We start from the raw sequence: 23967 nt of genomic DNA on the forward strand, positions 1-23967 counted from the left end.
TCCCTCTTAGGCTTCCTTCTTATCCTTTTAATTCATTCATAATGCTCAATGTATGCCTAAGAGTACTTAGAAGTGAAAGAGAACGAAAAATGAAACACAGAACACTTTTACAAAATTTCTGAAACAGGGGTCCCTGCTCGAGCGTGGGTTCCGCTGCTCGAGCGGACCCTCATGGTCTGCAACAGTACTGGTTGCCTCATTTTTATGCTCGAGCATGAACTCGAACGCTCGAGCTGAAGGTCACACTACAAGGCTCCCCGCTCGAGCGTGAATGTCCCCGCTCGAGCGGACATCGATGTCTACAAAAATACTAGGAGCTCGTATTTCACACATCATGAATTCTGGGTTTTCCAGAACTGTTCTTGAGGCTCAATTTCGACATTCAAAGGCTTTAAACACATGATTTTGGCCCAAAAACATGGAAACACATTGTATATCATGAGTATACAAGCAATATGAGGCCAATTGCTCATAATCATAATCCAACCCTCAATTCATCACAACAAAACACATAGTTTCAAAATTCAATTTCAATATACATATGCTCAAACTCCAAAAACTCCTTGAATTATACATGCATGCTTACTTTTGACTCCAATTCCATTTTAAATGACACCATTGGTGTCTATTATCATGAAACTCAACAAAACAATGCTTGCATGTATGCTTCAATGCTCAATTTTTCATAATCAACATATTACATGCTAGTTTATGCAAATTCATGGCAATTTTATGCATGCATGAACATACCAACTTCAATTCAAGCTCTAGATGATCATCTAACTTGAATTCACAAAATCACAACTTCAATCTTATGAAATCATAACCAATTACTCACCTAGAAGCTTAAATCTTCCAAATTATAGTTAATTCTTGAGTTTATCTTCAAGATTCCAAGCCTCTTGATCAAACCTTAGATTGTCTTCACTCTCTCTCTCTAAATTCGGGTCTCTCACTTCCTAGAGAGCTAAATTCAGCCAAAATGAATTAAAAGAGAGTAATTGAGTGAGCATGAGCCTTTTTATAGGCTCTCATAATTATATTTCATTAATCATTAATTAATTGAGCACTAACTCATCAATTTAATCTATTTAATCTGATCCGAATCGATTTTCAACTAAATTTCACTGTAGGCTCTAAAAATTATGCCAATCACAATGGCGTAATCAATTTCGGTTTCTGTGGCCGATAGGGCCTTCAATTAAATTCCAAAGTAGAAAGTCAGACAGATTTTCTTACGGTGAACAGATAGAAATTCAAAACCACATATATTCATATAAATGACACTTAAAATCATATCAAACACATAATCACATTCGTAATTAAGATTAATTAGCATAATACGGAACAGGGTTATCACAATAATAGTAGTAAAAATGGGTTTTCAAGGATTTTGAAGTCAGCAAAAGAGGCATTCAAATTGGGGAAGAAGCTCTGGGATGATCTTGAATCAGGGAAAGCTCAAAATGATGTGAAAAAGACTACAAATAATTGACCGAAGTGGTGCCCATATTCGATTTCATTGTCAGGGTCTGAATTCATAGACCGTGGAGGAATCATTGTTCTTCCATGTGGATTGACATTGGGTTCTCATATAATTGTTGTGGGGAAGCCAAGACAAGCTCACGTTGAGCACGACCCAAAGAGACCTTTGTTAAACGATGGTCAATATGTGATGGTTTCATAGTTTATAATGGATTGCAAGGTTTGAAGACTGTTAATGGAGAGGACCTGAAGATATCTTTGTTTTGTAATTTTTGATAGTTATAATGATCTGTTGATGTCGAGATTGTTGTTTGGCTATGGCAGCGGCAATGGAACGGCATACAACGGTGGTCGGTGGCTGTATTCAATCACACGCAAGGAAGAAGTTAAAAGGAAAAGCAAAATGTCTATTTTGTCCTTGAACACCAATCACGTGTCATTCACGTGCAAATTTTCCGTCCAATTTCTTAACTTTCGTTTTTAATAGGACCAAAATGATATATAGTTCAAAATTCAATATCAAAATCAAGCAAATTAAAATTGCAGGGACCAAAATGACACAACGTATAAATTACATGAACCATTTGCATAATCTATCCCTTTTTTTTAGCAATAGTTGTGTGACTACTTGAGAGTACGTCATGTCGGTCTTGAAAGAATGAGTAAATTACATTAGTAGCTGCTTGTATTTTGCGTCTTCTATTATTATAATTTTTGTAATTTTAATTAGCTCAATTTTGATCTAAAATTTTAAATTTTGTATTAATTTAATCCAATTGGTAATACCGATTAAGATTTTTGAAGGAAAAAATAGTTATTAAGTCGGTTGAGATTAACTAACTGAGTTAAACAAGTTTACAATTTTGTTAATAAAAACATAATACATGTCACTTATTTGCACATTTTTTTTTATCAAAAAAATATCAACAATTGTAATTAATTAGACCAAATTAAAAAAATCATAAATTTAAAATTAAAATCGAATCAATAAAATTATAGAATCAAAATAATATAACAATGCAAAATATGAGGACTAAAAATGTAACCAAAAAGAAAACAGAGAAAAGAAGAGAGAAGACAGAGTGTAGGGCAGCTCTGACCCTCCTCCTCACCGGCGGCCCCTTATTCCTCCGGGATCCAAGTCATGAAGGTTGCTCAGGAGATTGTCGTTGAGTCTCACATCAGGTTCCTCTTTACTTCTCTCATTCTTATGATTCTTCTCTTACAACCATGGAAATTAGAGCATGATTTGCATTGGTTTTTTAGTTTTCTATTTCTGATTGCAAGGCTGGATTCAAATCATGTAAATACCTTGAGCGTATGTATATCACTATATCTGTATTATATGATATTCAATTCAAAATTGGTTTTTAAGTGAAAAGGAAATAAATCTGTGAGACTGGTGTGACAAGTTAAGACTGGTGTTTCCACCATCACTGGGACAAGGGTTTGTCCAACTCATGAAGCTAAAGGTCGGAGAATGCTGAAATCTGGAGGAAATCATTGGAACGCATGAGGAAGAATGAATCGATACAGTTGTACTGGGAACGAGTCTCAGCAGCACTAGTACAAGCTTGCAAAACTTGGCCAAAGTTTCTATATACAGTATTGTTGTAACTCCCTCACCATTGTCTAGTGCAGCTCAAACAACTAAAAATCCAATTCTGTGAAATAGTGGAAATGGTAGTTAAAGATGCGAAAAGAGAAGCAACAGTATCATCAATTGACAAGATTGTGTTCCTTCGCCTACATGTCATATGACTTTGTGTTCTGTTCGGCCTCACTTGTTGCTGCAAAGGTCGTTATGCTGTTGAATATCCATTGTTGGAAGAATTTTGGTCATGGTGTTAAACTGACACCCAACCTAATCAAAGTATCAGTGAAAGTTGATGGATATGGAAAAAATGATTGAAGATCAAGCACTTTGGATGGGTGACCTCAATGCCACTGTCCAGCACATCTTTGGAGAACGTAAAGCTAGCAAAATTACTGAGCTCACAAAATCCAACTTCGATACTGTGTCATACCGTGTTTCTTTGCTGGAAATAGAGTCATCTTTGGCAACCAACAAGTTTGCAGCATTTGAATCAAGGAAGTCAATGGTGAAGGAAATTATGAAGGCTCTAGACGATGATAACATCAACGTGATCGGGGATGTGGGATGGGAGGAGTTGGTAAGACAACTATAGTGAAAGAAGTTTGCAGACAAGCTAAAGCAGAGAAGAAATTCGATAAGGTTGCAATGGTGGTCATGTCACAGACTCCGAACTGGGCAAAGATCCAAGTGAAAATAGCCCACGAATAAAATCTGAATCTTGAAACTAGGGCCGAGTCAGAGAAGAAGATTTTGTTAGTACTCGACGATATTTGGGACAGACTTGAACTGATTGAGAAGGTCGGTATTCCTTTTGGGGAAGATCGTAAGGGTTGCAAGATCTTGCTCACCTCTCGAAGCAAAGATGTCTGCAACAAAATGGATGCTCAAAAGATTTTGCCCATAGAAGTGTTAGATGAACGAGAAGCATGGATACTTTTCAGAGGGACAGCAGGTGAAATCGTTGACTCTAAGGATTTGAATGCTATCGCGAGAGAGGTGTAGAGGAATGTGGTGGCCTGCCAATTGCCATTGTAACAGTTGGAAGAGCTCTCATGAAAACTCCAAGCAAGGACGTGTGGATTGATGCAGCTCGACAGCTACAAAATCCTGTTCGAACAAAAATCAAAGGCATGGAATCATATGTATATTCTTCTCTCGAGTTGAGTTACAATTATTTAGAAAGTGAGGAAAAGCCATGCTTCTTACTCTGCAGTTTGTTTCCAGAGGACAATGACATTCCCAAGGAAGCCTTGGTGAGATACGGAATAGGCCTTGGGTTGTTTCAAGAAGTGGACACAACAGAAGATGCTGGACATAGAGCACATGCTATTGTGAGTACTCTCGTGTCATCTTTTATGTTATTGAAGTGTATGGAAAAATTAAGATGCATGATGTTGTTCGATACTTTGCAATACATATTGCTTGTAAAGAAGAGAACAAGCATATCGTGAAAGCTGGTATTGGACTAACAGACTGGCCAACCATACGACATTTCAAAATTACACGGGGATCTCGTTCATGGATAATCATATTTGTGAGCTTCCAAGTGGACTAGAATATTCAAAACTGGAGATTTTATTGCTACAATGGAATTCACGAAGATTTGAAATAATGCAAATTCCTAACAATTTCTCTGAAGGAATGAAAGATCTTAAAGTCTTAGATATGAGTAGCAATAGTATGCTTTCTTTGCCTCCATCCATTCAATTGCTCACTACACTTTGAACACTCTGCCTTGATTATTGCAAGTTGGGTGATGGCATATCAATAATTGGAACTAATAAAGCTCGAGATTCTTAGTCTTTATAGTTCTTGGATTAAAGAGGTCCCAGAACATTTCACCCAATTAACTCACCTTAAGTTATTTGATTTGAGATCATGTCGTGATCTCACACGAATATCACCAGGTGTCATATCGAGTCTTCGTAAATTAGAGGAGCCGTACATGGCAAGAACTTTTGAGCATCGGGTAGTTGAAGAAGGAGAAGACAATTCAAGAAACAATGCCAGCCTTACATTGTGTTTGGTTGGAGGATTTGGGAAGGGATTTGGAAAAGGAAAGAGAAAAGATAGGTGAAATGTATTTTATTCTCATTTCACCTAATTTCATATACCTTTTCTTTTTCCATTTCAAATCTCTCCCCAAATCTTCCAACCAAACACAGCATTACTAAGCTAAAATTCTTGTCTCAATTAACCAGTTTGGAACTTTCAGTCCCAAATGCCCACATGTTTCCTGATGACTTGAGATTTGAAGAGCTAGTAAACGTTGATATAAGAACAGGCAAACGTGGCTCTGTGTATCAAGAATCATTCGAGAAAACCTTGAGGCTCACATATGGTACGTGATTCAAGAAAACCTTGAGGTTCACATATGATACGAGATTGAGCAGGTCTAAAGGTTTTGCTAAAAAGAACAGAATTCTTACCTTAGAAGATTGCGAAGGTTTGAAGAATATCCTAGAGGACCTAGACAGTGACGGTTTTGATCAATTGAAGTCTCTGAAACTTGAAGAGCGCAACGAGACGAAATATCTCCTAGACATGATTGATGGAGCTCCAAGAGTACTGGCACCCTTCTGCAACTTAGAAGAATTGGAGCTTTGGCATCTAGGCAATTTCAGTGAAATATGCCATGGACAACTCTCAGCTGCGTCATTTAGTTACTTGAGATCTGTCAGATTCACTTCATCTGGCCCGTTAAAACTATTATTTCCACCGTCACTGGTACAGGGGCTTGTCCACCTCCAGAGTCTGTCATGTTTTTGCAGAAATTTAGAGGAAATCTTTCCAATGCAAGAGAAAGAACAAATAAGAAAGAGTCTCAGTACAAGTACCAACTTGCAAAACTTGACTCATGTTACTGTCCACTATTGTGATAGGTTAAGAAACATTTTCTCCCTCACCATTGCTAAAGGTCTAGTGCAACTCAAACAACTAGATATAAGAAAATGTGCAATGGTGGAAGCAGTAGTTGAATATGAGAAAGGAGAGGCAACAGTATTATCAATTGATAAGATTGTGTTTATAAGGTACATCTTCAAGATTTGGGCAGTCTCACTTGTTTCTTCACAGGTGGTTATGCTGTTGAATATCCATCTTTGGAACAAATGCTGATGCGTGGTTGTTGCAAAATGAAGACTTTTGGTCGTGGTATTCTAATGACACCCAACCTGAAGCAAGTGCATGTGCGAGTTGATAGACATGGTCAAATAATTAGAAATGATAGGGGGATTTGGAAGGGTGACCTCAATGCCACTGTCCAACACATCTTCAACGAATCGGTAACTGTCGTTAACCAGATGAAGTAAGATTACATGGTATTACTACTAATTTTGTTCATGGTCAGTTAAAAAATATATATTGAAATAAGATTTTATTTGTTTCGACTTAAAATATTACACCCAAATATATTTTTCACGTAAATTGATTTTGTAAGAAAAATTATTTTCTTTTTATTTTTTAGTGTTTGGTAGATATTTGAAACAAATTTTTTTTATTGTATCCATTGGGTAGAAGCCAATAAAAACGACCCTTACCTTTAAAAGATCAATGTGCTGAAAATGTCAAGCTCGAAATCAACTTTCTAAAAATTAGCTTACAAAAATTTTAATGGTAAGTTATTTTGGAAACTATGACGAAAATATTTTACTTATTTTTTGAGAGATTTATTTATAAATCTTATTTGGAGGATTTATAATCCAATAATCGATAAAGTTTTCCTATGTTTCATTTAATCCCATCTACTTAGACTTGTAACCCAGAAAGTCTCTTTCTATAAATCCCATTTAGAGGACTTATAACTCAATAAGTCTATAAAATTTTCCTATGTTCCACTTAGTCCTGTATATTTAAACTTGTATCCTAGGAGGTCCTACTTTCCTTATTTATAATATTTTTGGAACTAATATACCATTTGTTCTATTTTTTATAGTACATTTTCTTTTTTTGTTTTGGCAATTAGGGTTTTGGGATCACTGATTTTGGAGAAATTAGTGCACTACAACAAAAAACATTTTTGGTGACACTTTTTAGCAACCAAACAAAAATTTAGTTGCCAAAGATACATAATTGGCGACAGAATATTTGTGGTCACTAAAAAATAAACTTTTGGTGACGAATTTATAATTTTGGTCGCTATTGATTTTGGTGCCAAGTGAATTTCTTGCGCGGGAGCGCGAAAACTTTTTAGCGACCAAATTAATTTATAGCGACGAAACATTTAGTCGCCAATTGTATTTGTTTGGCGACAGACATTCCTTGGTCGCTGAAAATCTGAATAATATTTTTGGCAACCAAATTAATTTGGTTGCCAATAAATTATTTGTCTTTACAAATTTTTTATTGCCAAAAATTGTTGACAAGTGAATAAACAATTTGGTACAGACAAATAATTTATAGAAATAATTTGTATTTTTTAAAGACAAATAATACAATTATTAAAGACAAATTCTTAAAGACAAATAATTTCTATAAAGACAATTATTTCTATAAACAAAGTTTGCCAAAAATATAGAAATAATTTGTTACAAATATTTGTCGATAAAAATAATTTATAGTAATAATTGTATAGAAATTTGTAGCAAATTAATAATTTCTATACAAATATTAATTGTTACAATACAAATATTAATTATTGCTATAAAGACAAATATTAATATGTTTTCTATACAAATATTAATTGTTACAATAATTTCTATACAATAATTTCTATATTTCTATACAAATATTAATTTATTAATTTGGACCAATCTATTAATTTGTCTATAAAAATATAGAAATAATTTGTATAGAAATTTGTAAAAATATAGAAATAATTAATTTGACAATTATTTCTATAAAGACAAATAATTTATAGAAATAATTTGTATTTTTTAAAGACAAATAATACAATTATTGAAGACAAATAATTTCTATAAAGACAATTATATCTATAAACAAAGTTTTTTATTTTTTACCAAATTATTAAGGACAAATAATTTAAAGACAAATTAATTTGTATTTTTTTTTACCAAATTTTTTATTGCCAAAAATTGTTGACAAGTGAATAAACAAGCAATTGACCTAACTTGTTCTCATTTTCTCATCCATCTGAAACGGCACACAGCACAGAACGGCACAGCAGTGCTCGGCAGCAGCACTTCTCAGGTATGTTCTTCTTCTCTTCTTCTTCTCTCCCTCTCCCTCTCCTTCTCCTTCTCCTTCTCCTTCTCCTTCTTCCTCTTACTCTCTCGCGCTGCTGAATATGAAAGGCACAACAGTGCTCGGCGGCAGCAGATCGCGACCCTCTTTTTGGGTCGCTACTCTGTTCTCTTCTCTGTCTCTAATATTCTGAATGTAGTCCCTTTCCCTCTCCTTCTCCCTCTTGCTTTCTCGCGCCGCCGAATGCCAACGACATAGCAGCGCTGGGCAACAGTAGATCGGCAGCAAATCGCGACCCTCTTTTTGTTCGCTGCTCTGTTCTCTTCTCTGTCTCTGATATTTTGAATGTAGTCCCTTTCCCTCTCCTAGGCTTTCAATTGGGTTATATGATAGAGAGTAAGAGAATGTCCCCATTGAGCAACCAGAAAGTAGGCTTTATTTGCAACCAGTTAAAATGCATATTAGAGGATTTATTTTCCCAGAAAGTTCACTAACTAATCACTTGATTATTGACAAGCATGTACACATGTATGCATATTCACACATTGAATACATGTTTTGATTGTGTGACCAGTAGCAACATATCATAAAATGAGGCCAAAATGAATGAGTTTGTTGAATGTTTCTCAGTTTGAGAATATAGAGCATTGAGAGGGAAGATGTTTTTCCACTGTGATGATATTTTAATACTGTATATAGTGGGAGATATAGATACCCTTCTGGGAGTAAAAAGTGTTTTTGGTCACTAACATGGATAAGAAGAGATGATTGGAGAAACACTTTTTTAGAGACTCATAATCTCATGCCGTTGAATGAGAAATCGGGTGTCCGTTGTGTTTTGTACAGAACAGGGGTTGCTATGACTCTTACTAGGTCTGACTCCAAACCTATTAAGATTATCTAAATTGTTCGTTTTCTATTATTTGTCAAGCATATTATTTATGTAAAAATCAAATTGATCGAACATTGATTACCACATGATGATTGAATAAAATTTTATTTTATTTTCAAAATGAATTATTTTTCAAAATCACTTTGTTTTTAATATAAATGCGATATCTAATCGTATAACTATCAATATATCTTATCAACCTAATTATTTTATAACTATCAATACATCTTATCAACTTAATTATGTTTATAAATTATGAATTTGTTTGGCATGACCTATTGTAACACACTTTTTTATCATTTTATTTTTATTGAGTCGTATCACCTCTTTACATTTCTATATATCTTTTTATAAAAAAAATAAAAAATATATTTATTTAGATCATTCTAAACCATCCTTACATATTAAAAAGTTATTACATAATGAAAATTGCAAATCATGTTGATGGGTTTAAAGTGAGTCACACTAAATAGCCCTTTGCTGACCCGAAGCGACATGGCTTGGTAGGCTCCCCATGAATGAGGGGTGAATTGGGGTACAAGTACAAGTTGCTGGTTGGCAAATGATACTATTACTCCTGTAATTTAAGTGAAACAGCACTTTAATTTTCCTTAAAATTATAAAAATTAGAATAATATTTCATTTAAACTATAGAATTAATGATATAATTTTTCTATAATTTATTTTGAATTTCATTCTAATCTTTGTAATTTTGTACGTGATTTTTTTAATTCAAAATATGATAACACAGTCAGATGGGCTACATTATAATATAATTGAAAGTGCAAAAATTAAATTAAAATTATAAGAATAAAAAATAGAAAGACTAATGATGTAATCTAGCCTTGCTGATATTACTACCAAAAACACACTTTTTATTTTTATTTATATTTTTTTAATATATTCAAACAAAAAACACACTTTACTAATTGGTCGAACCGACACAAACATTCATACTGTTTTATTTTGTTCAAGACAAAGATTTCACACCCCACTGTAGAACACCACTATCCCAAACTTGGCAGTGTTCGTAAATAATATACAATGAAGCTATTACAATTATTGCTTTATTAAGTTATTGTTTTATTAAAATAATTTTGTATTTTTATAAGAACACATACTATAAATAATATACATCTTCTTTGGTTGAAAACCATCTTCTTTTCCTTGTGTTTGACCAAAAAGCATTGAAGTGGAATAAGTGCATCCACCATCTTCTTTTCCTTGTGTTTGACCAAAAAGCATTGATGTGTTTTGGGACATGTTGATTGAACCTCACTTTCCATATTTTTAGGGATGATATCTCCTTTTAAGAAGTACAATAATTTATTTAGGTGTGTAGGTGAATTGTTTATTTTGCGCATATCTATGAGTGTCCTTATATGTTATTTGACATTCATTTCATGCCCATATCTCTTCATTAATTTCATGTATAGTGCGATTTTAATTTAAAATTTGATTTACAATTATCAATTATTATAGGTTATCGGTTAATGCAGAGAGATAAAAAAGTTGCACTCGTTCGTTGGGGGCAATTACTACATCAGGTAATCTTTGACTATTTGTTAAGGCATTTTTAATTTATTTAGAGAAGTTTGACACTTTTTTATTAAATTTGTGGGTATTAGAGGATTCTCTTAATTGTATTCTTAGGATTCACTTATTGTATTCTTAGTTTCGTTTTACTATTGTAAGCATTCATGATATAATAAACAATTAGATGATCCAAGGAACTATTTGATATATAAATAAGATAAGCCCAAATATGCTAATTAGGGGGTGGTTGTTGTGTTTTGCTACAAAAATCTCAATTCCATGTCTAACTCAACAAATAAATAAGTCAAATTGCTAAAATAAATGAATATGCTTTTACAAAAATAACTAAACTAATATATAATAATTTGAAGACTATAATTTATATAGCAATTATAATTTATGTATCTATGTCATCACTTACTATATAATTCTTTTTCACTCTTTACTCTACATTGCATGCTTTACTTGAATAATAATTCTTGTTTATCAATTATTATTGTTAGTCAACTTGTCAATAAATTACACATACCTAATTTAGTTAAAGGTATATATCTATGTCATCACTTACTATATGATTCTTTTTCACCCTTTACTCTACATTGCATTTCCTTTTTTTTTTCTTCTTTTTTTTTATTTTAAATTTAGTTAAATGAGATAGGACCACTTACCTATTGAATATTAGTGTACATAATAATAAAGGAATTTCACATAACATTTGCTTTGTAGGTGACCAAATATGGACAAGAGTTGGATGTTACTTAAGAATAGAATGAGTTCCCAGTATCGAGATGGGGTAAAGGTTTTTGTTCAGTTCGCAATGTCAAATGTAGGGCCAAATGGTAAGATTCGTTGCCCTTGTATGGACTGTTTGAATTGTGAACAACACACTAGTAAAATTGTGGAGTATCATTTGGTCGTGAAAGGAATGTCAATGTAGGACAACATTTTTGAAACTGCCTTGAACAGGATTTCTGGCAGATTTAGGTGAACAAAATATTATTGGGCTATGTACTCATTTGTTGGAGAAAGTTTCTAGGGTTTGTAGACATTAAGATGAGAGATTTGGCTTGATGTTCAAATGGATATGTTGTTCTTTTTCACCTTTATGATAAATCTTATTTGGTATCATAGCAATAAGTCAACCGTGATCGTCACATAGGGAGGATCTCATCGTTGTTCTCGACCTAAATAAAGTACCACCATGGTCGACTAGGTGTGGGGTTGCTACTTCTAAATTCTCAAATTTTTTCAAGTTATTGGATCCATTTTCCTTTGATTTTTGAAAGAAAAAAAGGGGGCCTATATTATGAATTTTGGATTTCATTCCTTGTTTGGAGCATTTTTCTATTCTATAGGAAAGTGAAGGTGCCAACTAGCCTATTGGGGCTATTACCCAAGTTCTCTTTTTTGGTGTGCTCGCGTGTGTGCTAATTTTGTTTGGTTCTTTGTTCAAGAAGTGTTTAGAAATCAGTTTTTGTGTCATTTCAACCTTGTTTTCCAATTTTGTAAAATGATTTGGTTATATTAAATTGTATTTCTGTTAGGTATTTGTTGGCTCTTTCCTTTTGGGTTGATCCAGTGTTATACCTTGGCTCTGATTGAGTAGAAACCAGATATTTGTGTTGGTTGTTCGCTATTCCTAGTTTGTGGATATATCGGAGGCTAGTAAGCTTCTATTAGCAGTGAGGAAAGTTAGTTAAGTTGGTTAAGGATTCTTGCTATTGGGATTCTTGCCACTAGTATTCTTTAATGCAAAATCTTTTGGTTTGACTTGATAATGCAAGAGATCTGGTTAATCGAGCTGGCCTCGTCTTTGATCTCCACATTATCTCTATTTTGGTCTCACGTTTGGATCTGCTCCCAATTTTGCTGCTCTCTAATATTTGTGTTGGTTGTTCGCTATTCGTAGTTTGTGGATATATCAGAGGCTGGAAAGTTAGTTGGCTACTATCTATCTATTGGCCGTGATGGCTATTGTAGGTTTAATGCTAGTGGGTTTGTATGGTGGGATGTGTGGGTTTAGAGAGGAACTAGAGAAAAGAAAATGAGAGTTTAGGAAGGAGACTAGTAGAGTTTAGGAAGGAACTAGAGTTTAGGAATGAGAGTTTCAAAGAAAGGATGATTTATTATCCCTATGTTTTTGAGACTGCTGCTATATTTTGTTTTAATCTAGGGACCAAAGATGTGGTTTAATTTCATTATCCCAATGTCAAACTCTTATTATACTAGAAATGTCACATATCTCATAATTTGACCTTAATGTAAGTAAAAGCAGCCTCAAGTTTAAGATTTAGGTCCTTCTGATTTCAATTTAGTCATGAAAGTAAAGTTAGCACTTTGGATTACATCTCATTGCAGTGATAGCTCCTACTCAATTGATATTTGCTCTTGTTTTGGAACCTTGAAATTGGATTTCATCAGTATTCCATAATGACATAATTTGAGCTAGGTTTTGGTTAGATAACATGTGACTGGTTTACAAATTTATAGAGATATTGCTTGTAATTAGTTCATATATGCCAAGTTTAACTGGTGAATTATGTGTTACTTTTTGATTTTGGTATATTGAAATTTTGTAATTCACCGTAGGAAAATTTTCTCTCAATTTGTTCATCTATAATGTGAAACCAATGTTTTTAGACCAAGACCTTTATTATTAACATTTTAACATTATAATTTTTTTTTCATATGTTTGACAGATTGGCAATGGATCGAATATAGTTCGGGGAGCATCAAAGGATTACATTTTGAATTTTTGGATATATTTTGTCATAGGTTTTTGTTATGAATTTGCAAGCTTGGAAGGTTTCTTGGATTAGCAATGGATGAATTATAGCTCGGGGAGCATCAAAGGATTACATTTTGAATTTTTGGATATATTTTGTTATGAATTTGCAAGCTTAGAAGGGCTTTGGGCATTACATGTTTGAAGTTTGGGATTGTAAGAGATTTGTACTTAAATTGGATGTTTTGGATTTGATATGTTGTTTATATTTAATATGGTACTACTTTTGAATTTAGTTTATATTTTGGATGCTTTGCACAAGTGTGTTAATTTGAATTATATTTTGCTTATGTTTATAGGTTTATGAATGATGTATTGAATAGGGAAATTGTTAAAAAAAATTATTTATAGGTTTATGAATTATGTATTAAACAGGGAAATTGTTAAAAAAAATTATAAATAATGAATTTTTGATGACAAGTTTTTCTAGTTATAAATTTACTTTTGGTGACATTTTATTTATGTTGCTGAAAGTATGTGTCCATAATTTTTTTAGCGACCCAAAACTTGATTGGTCGTCGAAAGTTTTAACATTCAACAACCAATTCTTTTAGTCACTGAAAGACATTTTTAGCGGCGCATTTATATGTCGCTGAAACTTAACATGTCATTAGCTGAAGGCTACTTTTAGTGACTAAATGTTAATTTATGGCGACGAAATTTTAGTCTTTTGGCGACGGAAGTATTTGGTCGCCAATTTATTTATAAAGGCAACCAAAATTGATTTGGTCGCCAAAGCATTTAGTGACAGGGCTTCAGCGACCAATTTTGTTCATGTCGCGGATACTTTCAGCAACCAAAATTACACTTTTGGTGACCAAAAAATAGGTTGCTAAAAGTGTTTTTTTTTGTAATGGTGGGATATGTTTCTTCTATGTTTTGATAGGATTTCGAAACTCTGTTTTACACGTTGGTGGTGAAAGAATATTGTATTCTTCCATTGTTGCGGTTCAAAACTCTGTGTTCTTTTATTGTTGCAGTTTGAAACTCTATGTTCTTTTATTGTTGCGGTTCGAAATTCTGTTTTCTTCCATTCAAATATCATAGAGGCAAGGTTAGAACCATTTTTGTTTTGTAACTGCATGTAGGTATGCGTTTGGTAGGGATTTATATTCAATAATGTTTGGTAGGGATGTATATCCAGAATTGTCCAATAATTGATTAAAGTTGGATTCGATTTTTTATTTCAAGATCGATTGATATGATATTGTGTATTAGTGTGTGTGTGTGTGTATGCTTATTGGCCGGATATTTTAGTGAATGTGAACGTTCACATCCAATGAAGTCATTATTGTGGATTATCATAAATGTGTTGCAATTGATGTTGTGATCATCACATCATTGATCAATATTAATATTCGTATTTAGAAATAGTCATACAAGCACAACACACTACAACAAAAACACATTTTAGTGATACCATACTAGTGGCATGTTCTTAAAAAATGTGACAAAAAGAATATTTGGTGGCATTTTTTAGAAAAATGCCATAGAGCCACAAACATACAAGCCTCTAGTGGCATTTCAATTGAAAAAAGAGTCACTTCACTACAACAAAAATGTCACTACAACAAATTTACACTTTAGTGACACTACACTAGTGGCATGCTTTTAGAAAATGCCACAAAAATAAAAATTGGCATTAAATGTTTTAGAAAAATGCCACAGAACCACAAACATATAAGGCTCTAGTGGCATTTCAATAAAGAAATGTCACATCAATTTTATGGCATTTTATAAAATAATGACACAAAAAATTATGGTCGTGACATTTTCCAACAGATGCCACTAAACTTTAGTAGCAATGGCATTTTTTAAAAAATGTCAGGACACTAGGTATTTGCAAATTACTTTTTATGGTACTTAGGTGAAAAGTGTCATAAACAAATATTTTATAGCATTTTGAGAAATGCCACTAAGCCAAAAACTTTCCAAGCTTATAATGGCATTTTTGAAAAAACAAAAAATGCCAATATATTTTCTAAATTTTTAAAATGCGGTAAATGATTAAAAATAAATAAATTAAACTCAATATACACTACAGGAAAAAGCACATTCTGTGACTAAATTTCCTGACCAAAAAGAATTTGGTCGCTGAAAGTAATCAAAAAGATGAAAATGATTTACCTATCTTTGATGAACTATTGGTTACTATAAACCTGATGGTGTTAATACATTAATCTATACCATAGTCAGACATTTCATAGGTACCCCTACTAATATTTATTATCGCATACATGATCAACTTAGTAATCTTACTTGCCCTACATTAAGTGATTTTCGATGGTATAAAGATGTTTTTACCTCTCGAGTTATGTTAAGAGAAGATTGTACTAAATCCTTTTGGTATTAGAGCCAAGTTATGTTGCTATCTCTTGCTTACTGCTTTGCTACTTCTGTTGAGTCAACTCTATTTTCTTTTTGTTAAACTGTTTCCAGTCATCTTCATTTGTCAAAATTATATCTATGTTTTCCACTTTGTTACTAGCCACCCAATCTTCGTCCATGTCCTTGGTCAGTCCTTTGGTTAGGCAGTGTTGGATTTTAGGGGTCCTCCGAAATGGGTATGTGTGAAAGCCTAGTATGTGAAAACATGATAAATTTAGACAATGTATTAAGATTCCTGTACAAACAGTTTAATTAAAGAAAAATGAGTCGATTATTTAGAAGTAACTCTTCAGTCAGTTTTAGGTTAACAACTTTGCCATCAATATCTAATCAAGGATTAATAATTAATGAAGAAGAATTAGAAATACAAAATGATAAACTGGATTTAAGTTGGAATATACCAAAATTATCAGTTAAAGAGATTTATAAAGCTACATTTTTACAATCTGCTTTTAATGTTAATCTGCATGTTAAAACATTAGAACAAGTTTATGCTTTAGAAAAGCCTAGAGAAACCTGTCACTTATTTGATGCTAACACTATTAAACGTCATTTAAAAACTAGTCACAATTTTATTCATTTAGGATTAATTCAAGTTGGAATCAAACCATTAACTCCACAAGGCAAAAATGCTTATGTTTTATTATGTTCAAGAGATGCTCGTTTTATTGATTATAATGGTAGTTTAATGGGTATGGTAGAAACTGGTCTTCACAAAGGACCTATTCATTTTAATTGTTTTCCTGATTTCACACTCAGTTTTAGAGATCCACACATATTAGATGCATTAACTTTAAATATTCAATTAAATGGTTCATTTTCTAATATGAAAGAAAAAACTTATAATATTGCTTTAATTTATCGTGTCCATTATAAATGTATTAAAACCAATTTAAATGTTCAAGCTTTACATAAAAGTCCTAAGGATAAAATATTACTGATTCAGACTAGTAACAATGATACTAGTATAAATATCCCTCAAATGATAGAATGGAAATATATTACTCTCCCTGATCAATGGGTTATGGTCAATGAAAATTACAAACATAATCAACAACAATCCACTAGTCAAGATATCCAAGATATTCAACAATTTACTGATGGTTCAGTCCATATTAAATTTAATAGTAGTCAATCTTCTAGACATAGTACTTCTACTATACCTACTGATGTTGAAACTGAAGATGAAATATTTAATGCTCTTTTACTCCAAAAAAATAGTCAAATTAATCTTGGTCAACCCTTCCATAGTAAATTAAAAGGCATTGAGAACTCTACAACTTCTCAAATTAGTAAACTTGTTTACTCTACTCACACACATTTACCTGAAGAAAATATTGGATCAAATAATTTTCCTACTCTAACTCATTTCGAAGTAATACCTCCAATCAATCCTCAATTAATGACAATTAGTAAATCTTTTGCCCCTAATCTTGATAAATTACATGTTGAATTTAAATCTAAAGAAAATAGGACTAAAAGACATGCTTATCGTGCTAAATATGATTCTTCTCAACAATCTAAACTTACTAGAAAATAGTATGATTTTATGATTGAATATAGTATGGAAATTCCTTTCTTTGAATATTTAGACAACTATTACAAAAAGGTTAATACAATCACAAAATATAAATGGAAAACTTCTCCAAATACTTCTGTTAGTTCTAGTCATCCTCCATTAGCTAATATAATTATTGAACACCAAGGATCTGATGTCCCAGCCGCTCCTTTTAAGCTGCCTGGTACTGACCCTGAAATTAGAAAAGTTATTGAACAAAATAATTATACTAATCAATGTTTAAAAACAATTGGTAAACAATTAGATAAAATAGAAACCAATTTAGATGATTATTCTGCTAACAATACATCTACTAAACAATCCTTAGATCAACCTTTGCTTAATCTACCTAGTAATCGTTCCAAACGAAATAGTTTAGTTACCCATGATCATACTACTGTTAAAGCCATAGAACAATTACTTACCAAATTAACTACTTCTGAGAAAGCCTCTCCTTCTACTAAAAAAGGTCTTACTGTATTAAATCAACAACCTAGTATAGATACTGTTTCTCATCAATCTGAAACTGATACAACTGATGATGAAATTAATCAATTAGCTCAACAATTTCAATCCTCTAATCTGAATAAACTTCATTATCCTAAGCCTAATCCTACATCTCTTACTAAAAACTGGTATTCTAGACCTACTCCTCCTGATCTCCAATATGAAGAAACTAATCTTAATAATCAATTTTCTGTATCTGCTAAAAAATTGTACGAATGGAATATTGATGGTCTTAGTGAAGATTAAATACTTCAAAAATTAAATCATTTATCTATGGTTGCAAATAGTTATTTTAGTAACTACCCATTACTCGTTTTTGAGAAAAGCTGCTGATACATATATATATATATATATATATTGATTCCCTCTGTCACATGCCTCCAAGCAATGAATAGTGAAAAAAGTCAACTTTATTATTCACTATTCATCAAAAAGTCATCATTACTATTCATCATTCATCATAATTCATCCAACCGACAAATTCAACACAGTAAAAAGCAGCCATCAACTTTAGTCTCTCATCGAAAGCAGCAGACAACTCCCATGTGCTCTTGATGCTCCTTTCAAGTCAGAATCATTCACTCACAAGGCTCGCAATATTCACTCGCTGAAAGTATAGCTTTCAGCGACCAAAACAGCATTAGTAGCCAAAAGTAAAGCTTTTTGGCGACTAAACAATTTTAGTAGCCAAAAGTCTACAATTAGCGACTAAAACTAAGTTTGGTCACTAATTATATGGGTTTTAGTGACTAAAAAATTTTTAGTATCCCAAAGTAAAGCTTTTTGGCGACTAAAAAAATTTATTAGCCAAAAGTCTACAATTGGCGACTAAAAATAAGTTTGGTCACTGATTATATGGGTTTTAATGACTAAAAACATTTTTTGTAGCCAAAAGTAAAGCTTTTTGGTGACTAAAAAAAATTTAGTAGCCAAAAGTCTACAATTGGCGACTAAAATTTTAGTCACCAAAAGTGGTCATTTTTAGCGCGAAAAAACTAAAATCCTAAGGCGGGAATTAAATTTTTTGGCGAGCAAAATTTTGGTAACTGAAAGTGCATCTTCGGCGACCAAATCCGATTTTGGTCGGCAAAAGTTAAGTTTTTTAGCAACTAAAAAACAATTAGTAGCCAAAAGTATAGAATTGGCGACTAAGAAATATTTTTAGTCGCCAAAAGTGGTCTTTTTTTATTTTGCTAGTAAATAGTTTATTTTACATAAATTATGTTCAATAAAATAATTATGTTTATACATATACTTTTATATTAATATGGATGTATGTACTATGTAAATAATATATGTTGCATATATAATCATGTGGTGCTATAGAGGTGTAGTGGGAAGAGTGTGGTGTATAAGGTTTATGGTGCAGGAGGTTGGCGGTTCGAGTCTCCGCAAGAGCGGATCAAATTGTTTTACAACGAATTATCGTCACGAATGACACTTGATAGCGTCACGAATAGTGTCTACCATGACATTAAAGTGTCACTGAAAAGTTTTAGTCTTAATGGTGTGATGACACTTATAAGTGTCACTAACTCTTTTTTTAATGGCGCTAATATCTACCATGACATCAAAATGTCATTGAAAGTTTTTAGCCATGATGGTGTACACTTGCAAGTATCTACCGTGGCACTAGTATCTACCTTGGCACTAGTATCTACTGTGGCACGGATACAAATGGTACTTGTTCAAAATGTCACAAGACTAAAAAATGTCATTAAACCAATAGTTTTGTGACACTTTCAAATGTCACTAAACTGAGAAAATGTTGTAATGACAATAATGTATTATTTTAGTCACAACATATAGTGCATCTTAACAGTAAAACGTAGAGATGTGAATATTAACATCAACATTGCATTTATCACAATGCACACTAATTCAATAGTTATGTGTACACAACAACAAACAACCACCAACAATGTGAATGTCCATAGTGTCTCTATAATACCAAAATAATATAACATCACCACCAATAAATTACTTACAAATCACAATCAATATTAGTATTTACATTCAAAAATAGTCATGCTAGCACAAATAACAATGTGTTATTTTGATTACAAACATAGTGTATACATAGAGATGTGAATGTTCATATTAATTCTGTAATATAAATAGGTATGTTAATGTTCACACACTCACATAACACGTAACATTGAGTATGTGTATGGTTCCATGAGGGGATATTATTTACCAATATGTATTTGTAATGTTTTTACATCAACAATTATTTGAGAGATAGACGATTTAAGATTTTGGAAATATGAAAGATTTTCTCTATAGAATAAGAGATTTTTTCTAAAATGGAGGAGAGATTTTCTCTATAAAATGAGATATTATTGTTATTTTTATTGTTTATTGGTTTCAAAATAGAAACGCGCGGAAAAAAATTGAAAAGGTGTTTTAGTCATATTATCTTAAAGAAGACTTAACAGAATATTAAAAAAGAAGATAGATTGAATGGAACATCACACTATTACTAAGAAATAGGACTTTCTAAAAGATCACCCCTACTTTTTGTTCAATGAAACAGTAAGAAATACGTAAAATGTTTTACACAAACAAACGGAGCCTACCTTACATATGTGTGACCTGCTAGTGCTACAATGGCACTGTAAAATTACTCACAGCGAAGGGTGGACTTAGGGCTGGGTATAGGTGGCTCCAGTTCAGATCAAAATTTAAAAAATTTGTAAAAATTTTTTTTTTTCCAGCCAAGTGCCATCCCAAATAAATGCCAATAGTTTTTTTTTTTTTTTTTTAGATAAGTAGCCCAATAGCAGTCTAATACTTACCCCCCAAAAAAAAAATAGATAGACAGCTCAATAGGTTTGTATTTGTTTAGAGAACAAATCTTCCAAAACAATCCTCACAAGCCCTCTCTGTCGTCTTCAACAGCGTGCAGCAACTCCACTTTCCTAACATTTTTGGTAAGTGTAATTAACCAATTATTTTATTTCGTTGGTTGAGAATGGATTTGATTAACAATGGTTTTGAAATTTTGTCTTTATGTAACAAATATTATATTGCTCTTAGTTTTTTATGATGCTGCCTTATTCAATGTTCTATATTACTCTTAGTTTTTGAACTTTGAAAGAGTTTTTTTTTTACATAGATAAAAATAATGAAAGTTTAAATAAAAATTATTGAGAATATATATATAAAAACCTTAATATTTAAAATTATTGAGAATATACTCTGGATTAATGTTAAATAGAGCTAAAAAAAATTTAAAATTTTTTTTGGTTATAAATAATGGAACCTCCACACTCAAAAAAGGCAAACCACTTTTCTCATTTTATCAATCAAAATAGAAGTCTAGTAGTACAACATCCAATATTGTTGAAACCTCATTCTCTGATGTGCAACCGGCTTTCATGCCTCAAGCAAATAAACCAAGTGAATTTGATTCAACTGCTATTGAACGGAATCTTGGTTTACGCTTGCAAATTTGTGAATATCCGGTTAATCAACGGGATGGGGTTAGACGAGCTTATGTGAACTTGGAGCCTTATCAATCTAAACTTGAGTATCCTACGTCCTCATTTGAAAAGCAGAATCATCAATTTCAACATATTTGGTTTAAACAATTTTCTTGGTTAGAGTATTCTCCTTCGAAGAACAAATCATATTGTTTGTCATGCTTTTTAAAAATTGATCTAGATTTTGTAATCAATGAATTCGAATCCTTAAAGACTCGTTGAGCACAATTTAGTTAGACTATTTCTAATCAATAAATTTATATATTAATCTAAATTATATTATTAAATTCTCTTTTTTCTTATGTAATTATACTTAAAATATATTATATAATTTTACCTTAATATTAGCTCACTCCATCGACGAATTGCTGACAGCTGAGTTGCTGATGCAGGCAATCTTCACAGCAAGGTACCCAATTGCCTCCATCTCCACATCCTACCTAAGATTTGAGTCATTTGCATACATGGCACCTATCAGGTTTGTCTTTTGCCATTGTTGCAATCTTTTTCTTGAAACATAGTGATCTATTTAAATTGTGTTTAAATAATAAATTTTAGTAAGAATTTAATAAAAAAATATGAATATAGATGAATAAAATATAAATAAAATATAGTTATATTTCACTCATTTTTTCATTTCTTCTGTCAAATTACTACCTAAATCCATAATCAACCACATCCTCTCTCTCAAATCTGTTTAGGGTATATTACAATCACACCCTTGAGCTTTCCTTAAAATAAGGATTTCCCTTATAATTTTAAAAATTTCATCTCACCCCTTCAAGTTTCTAATCGCATAATAAATTATACCTTTTATAAAAAAATTATCAAGTCAATGAACAATTTTTAATGATGTCAGAAATATATTTCAATTAGCAATTTAACTAATTTTATTATTGTATAGGATATTAGTTAGGAATTTTATTTTTTCTATTAATTCTATAACATAAAAAATTCTAACAAGAGTATATTTGTAATTTTCAAATCACAAGAAGCAATTTATATTCTAAACAAATCTTATAAGTGTATTTGTAATTTCTCAATCTATTAAGTTTTTCAACAGCTTAAATTGAAAGAAAAGTGCGATCAAATCACATCATAAACTATACTAAATCGAATTACTATGAAAGAGTACAGGTTCATCTGATAAATTTACACCTTTGTAATTAATCACAATTTTTAATTATTTTAGAATTGTTCAAAAAACTGTATATACTGACCAGGTGCACAAAATTATCCAATCGTTTTGACCATTTGGGGTTCCATCTGCACTTCTATCGAACACAAATAACAATATTGTTGGGAAAAAAATTCAGTTTTGTTATTGCACAGTTGTAAGTAATAAGCATTCCTAATTGTTCCTTAATGTTGCTATTTATATTGGCAGTGAGAGTTTGTTCGCGGTTTCTGGAGATGGCATATGTATGATGCACAATTTATCGCCGTAAGTCATCGTTCATGGCGTGCGGTGGGACATTGGCATAACTAGCATCATATTTGCTTCTACCCTGGAAATTTAGGTCAATACATAAATGAAGGCACAGAACGTAATGTGTTGCTCTGATTTGAGTAATGTATAGTATATCCATGCTTGTATTTGTATATATATTTGCTGCCATGGGTATGAATTATGTATGTACTGTGATGAGTGTTATTTGGTACTAATATATTTATCTTGTGGTGTGAAGTGTGAACATGGTATTTTTATTGGGGAGAGGGAATAAATCTGCAGGAAATGAGTACTCTGAATTTATTTTTAAAGACAGAATGCCTAAAATTTATCAACACTACTCAACAAGAACCATATCAAAACTATTTTGATGAGTAATTTCATACAACAAGAAAAGAAAAAAAGAAAAAAAAACTATACACAATCTTAATACATAACGATCTGGTATAGTTATATTCTTTCGCTTTAAAACGGAATATCAAAAAGAAGATCATATGGATATTTTACGCAAAAATATAACCATCAAAATTGACATGTTAGTATGACAGTACTTACTTTCTATGCAACCTCGAAACATAGGAGTAGGGGGCATGATCATATTCAGAAAGTCTATACATTAAAAAAAAAAAAAAAAAATGCATAAAATTCTAACCCATGCTCAAATAGTCATGTCCATGCAAGCACGGAGCTATGGAACAATTTCTACCAGTATAGTCCCACTCTGATAAAGCTCAGCGGAGAGAGAAAATTAAGCCTCAAAATAAAATATTAAACTATGCAAAATTATTCCTAATGCAGCATCTGATGAAGTGCTAATAACTTTTAAATCATAGAATGAAAACCAGAACAAAATAAAAACTGAGCAAGAATTCCGTATTGGATTAAAAAGCCATAAGAAATAAAACAGAAATCAAACCACAAACTTCACCGTGGTAAATTCATAATTGACGGACAACGTTACAACTAGGTTTAGCTACTCAGAAAAATGAAAATCAACATTAGCTATTCAAAATATTATTATCTAGGATTTCAAAGACGTTTCAAAAGAAAATTTCCTTTGATAAGTGATCTCAAACACTAGTAAATTATTCTAAAAAAAAAAAAAACTAGTAAATAATTAAGCTAACTAAAGCACTGGACCT

At 32.0% G+C, this 23967-nt stretch overlaps 1 protein-coding gene across 1 annotated transcript; it reads left to right on the top strand.

Moving 5' to 3' along the window:
* Positions 1–3389: 3389 nt before the first annotated feature.
* LOC114316715 (disease resistance protein RFL1-like) lies at positions 3390–6199 on the top strand. The gene is made up of 6 exons (XM_082904871.1): positions 3390–3659; positions 3881–4034; positions 4121–4413; positions 4467–4539; positions 5298–5423; positions 5517–6199. The coding sequence occupies exons 1-6, from the start codon at positions 3390–3392 to the stop codon at positions 6197–6199; spliced, it is 1599 nt and encodes a 532-aa protein (XP_082760997.1).
* The last annotated feature ends 17768 nt before the right edge of the window (positions 6200–23967 follow it).

This window comes from Camellia sinensis, chromosome 14, assembly GCF_055761805.1.
Source record: "Camellia sinensis isolate YWXY chromosome 14, ASM5576180v1, whole genome shotgun sequence".
Taxonomy (NCBI): Eukaryota; Viridiplantae; Streptophyta; class Magnoliopsida; order Ericales; family Theaceae; genus Camellia; species Camellia sinensis.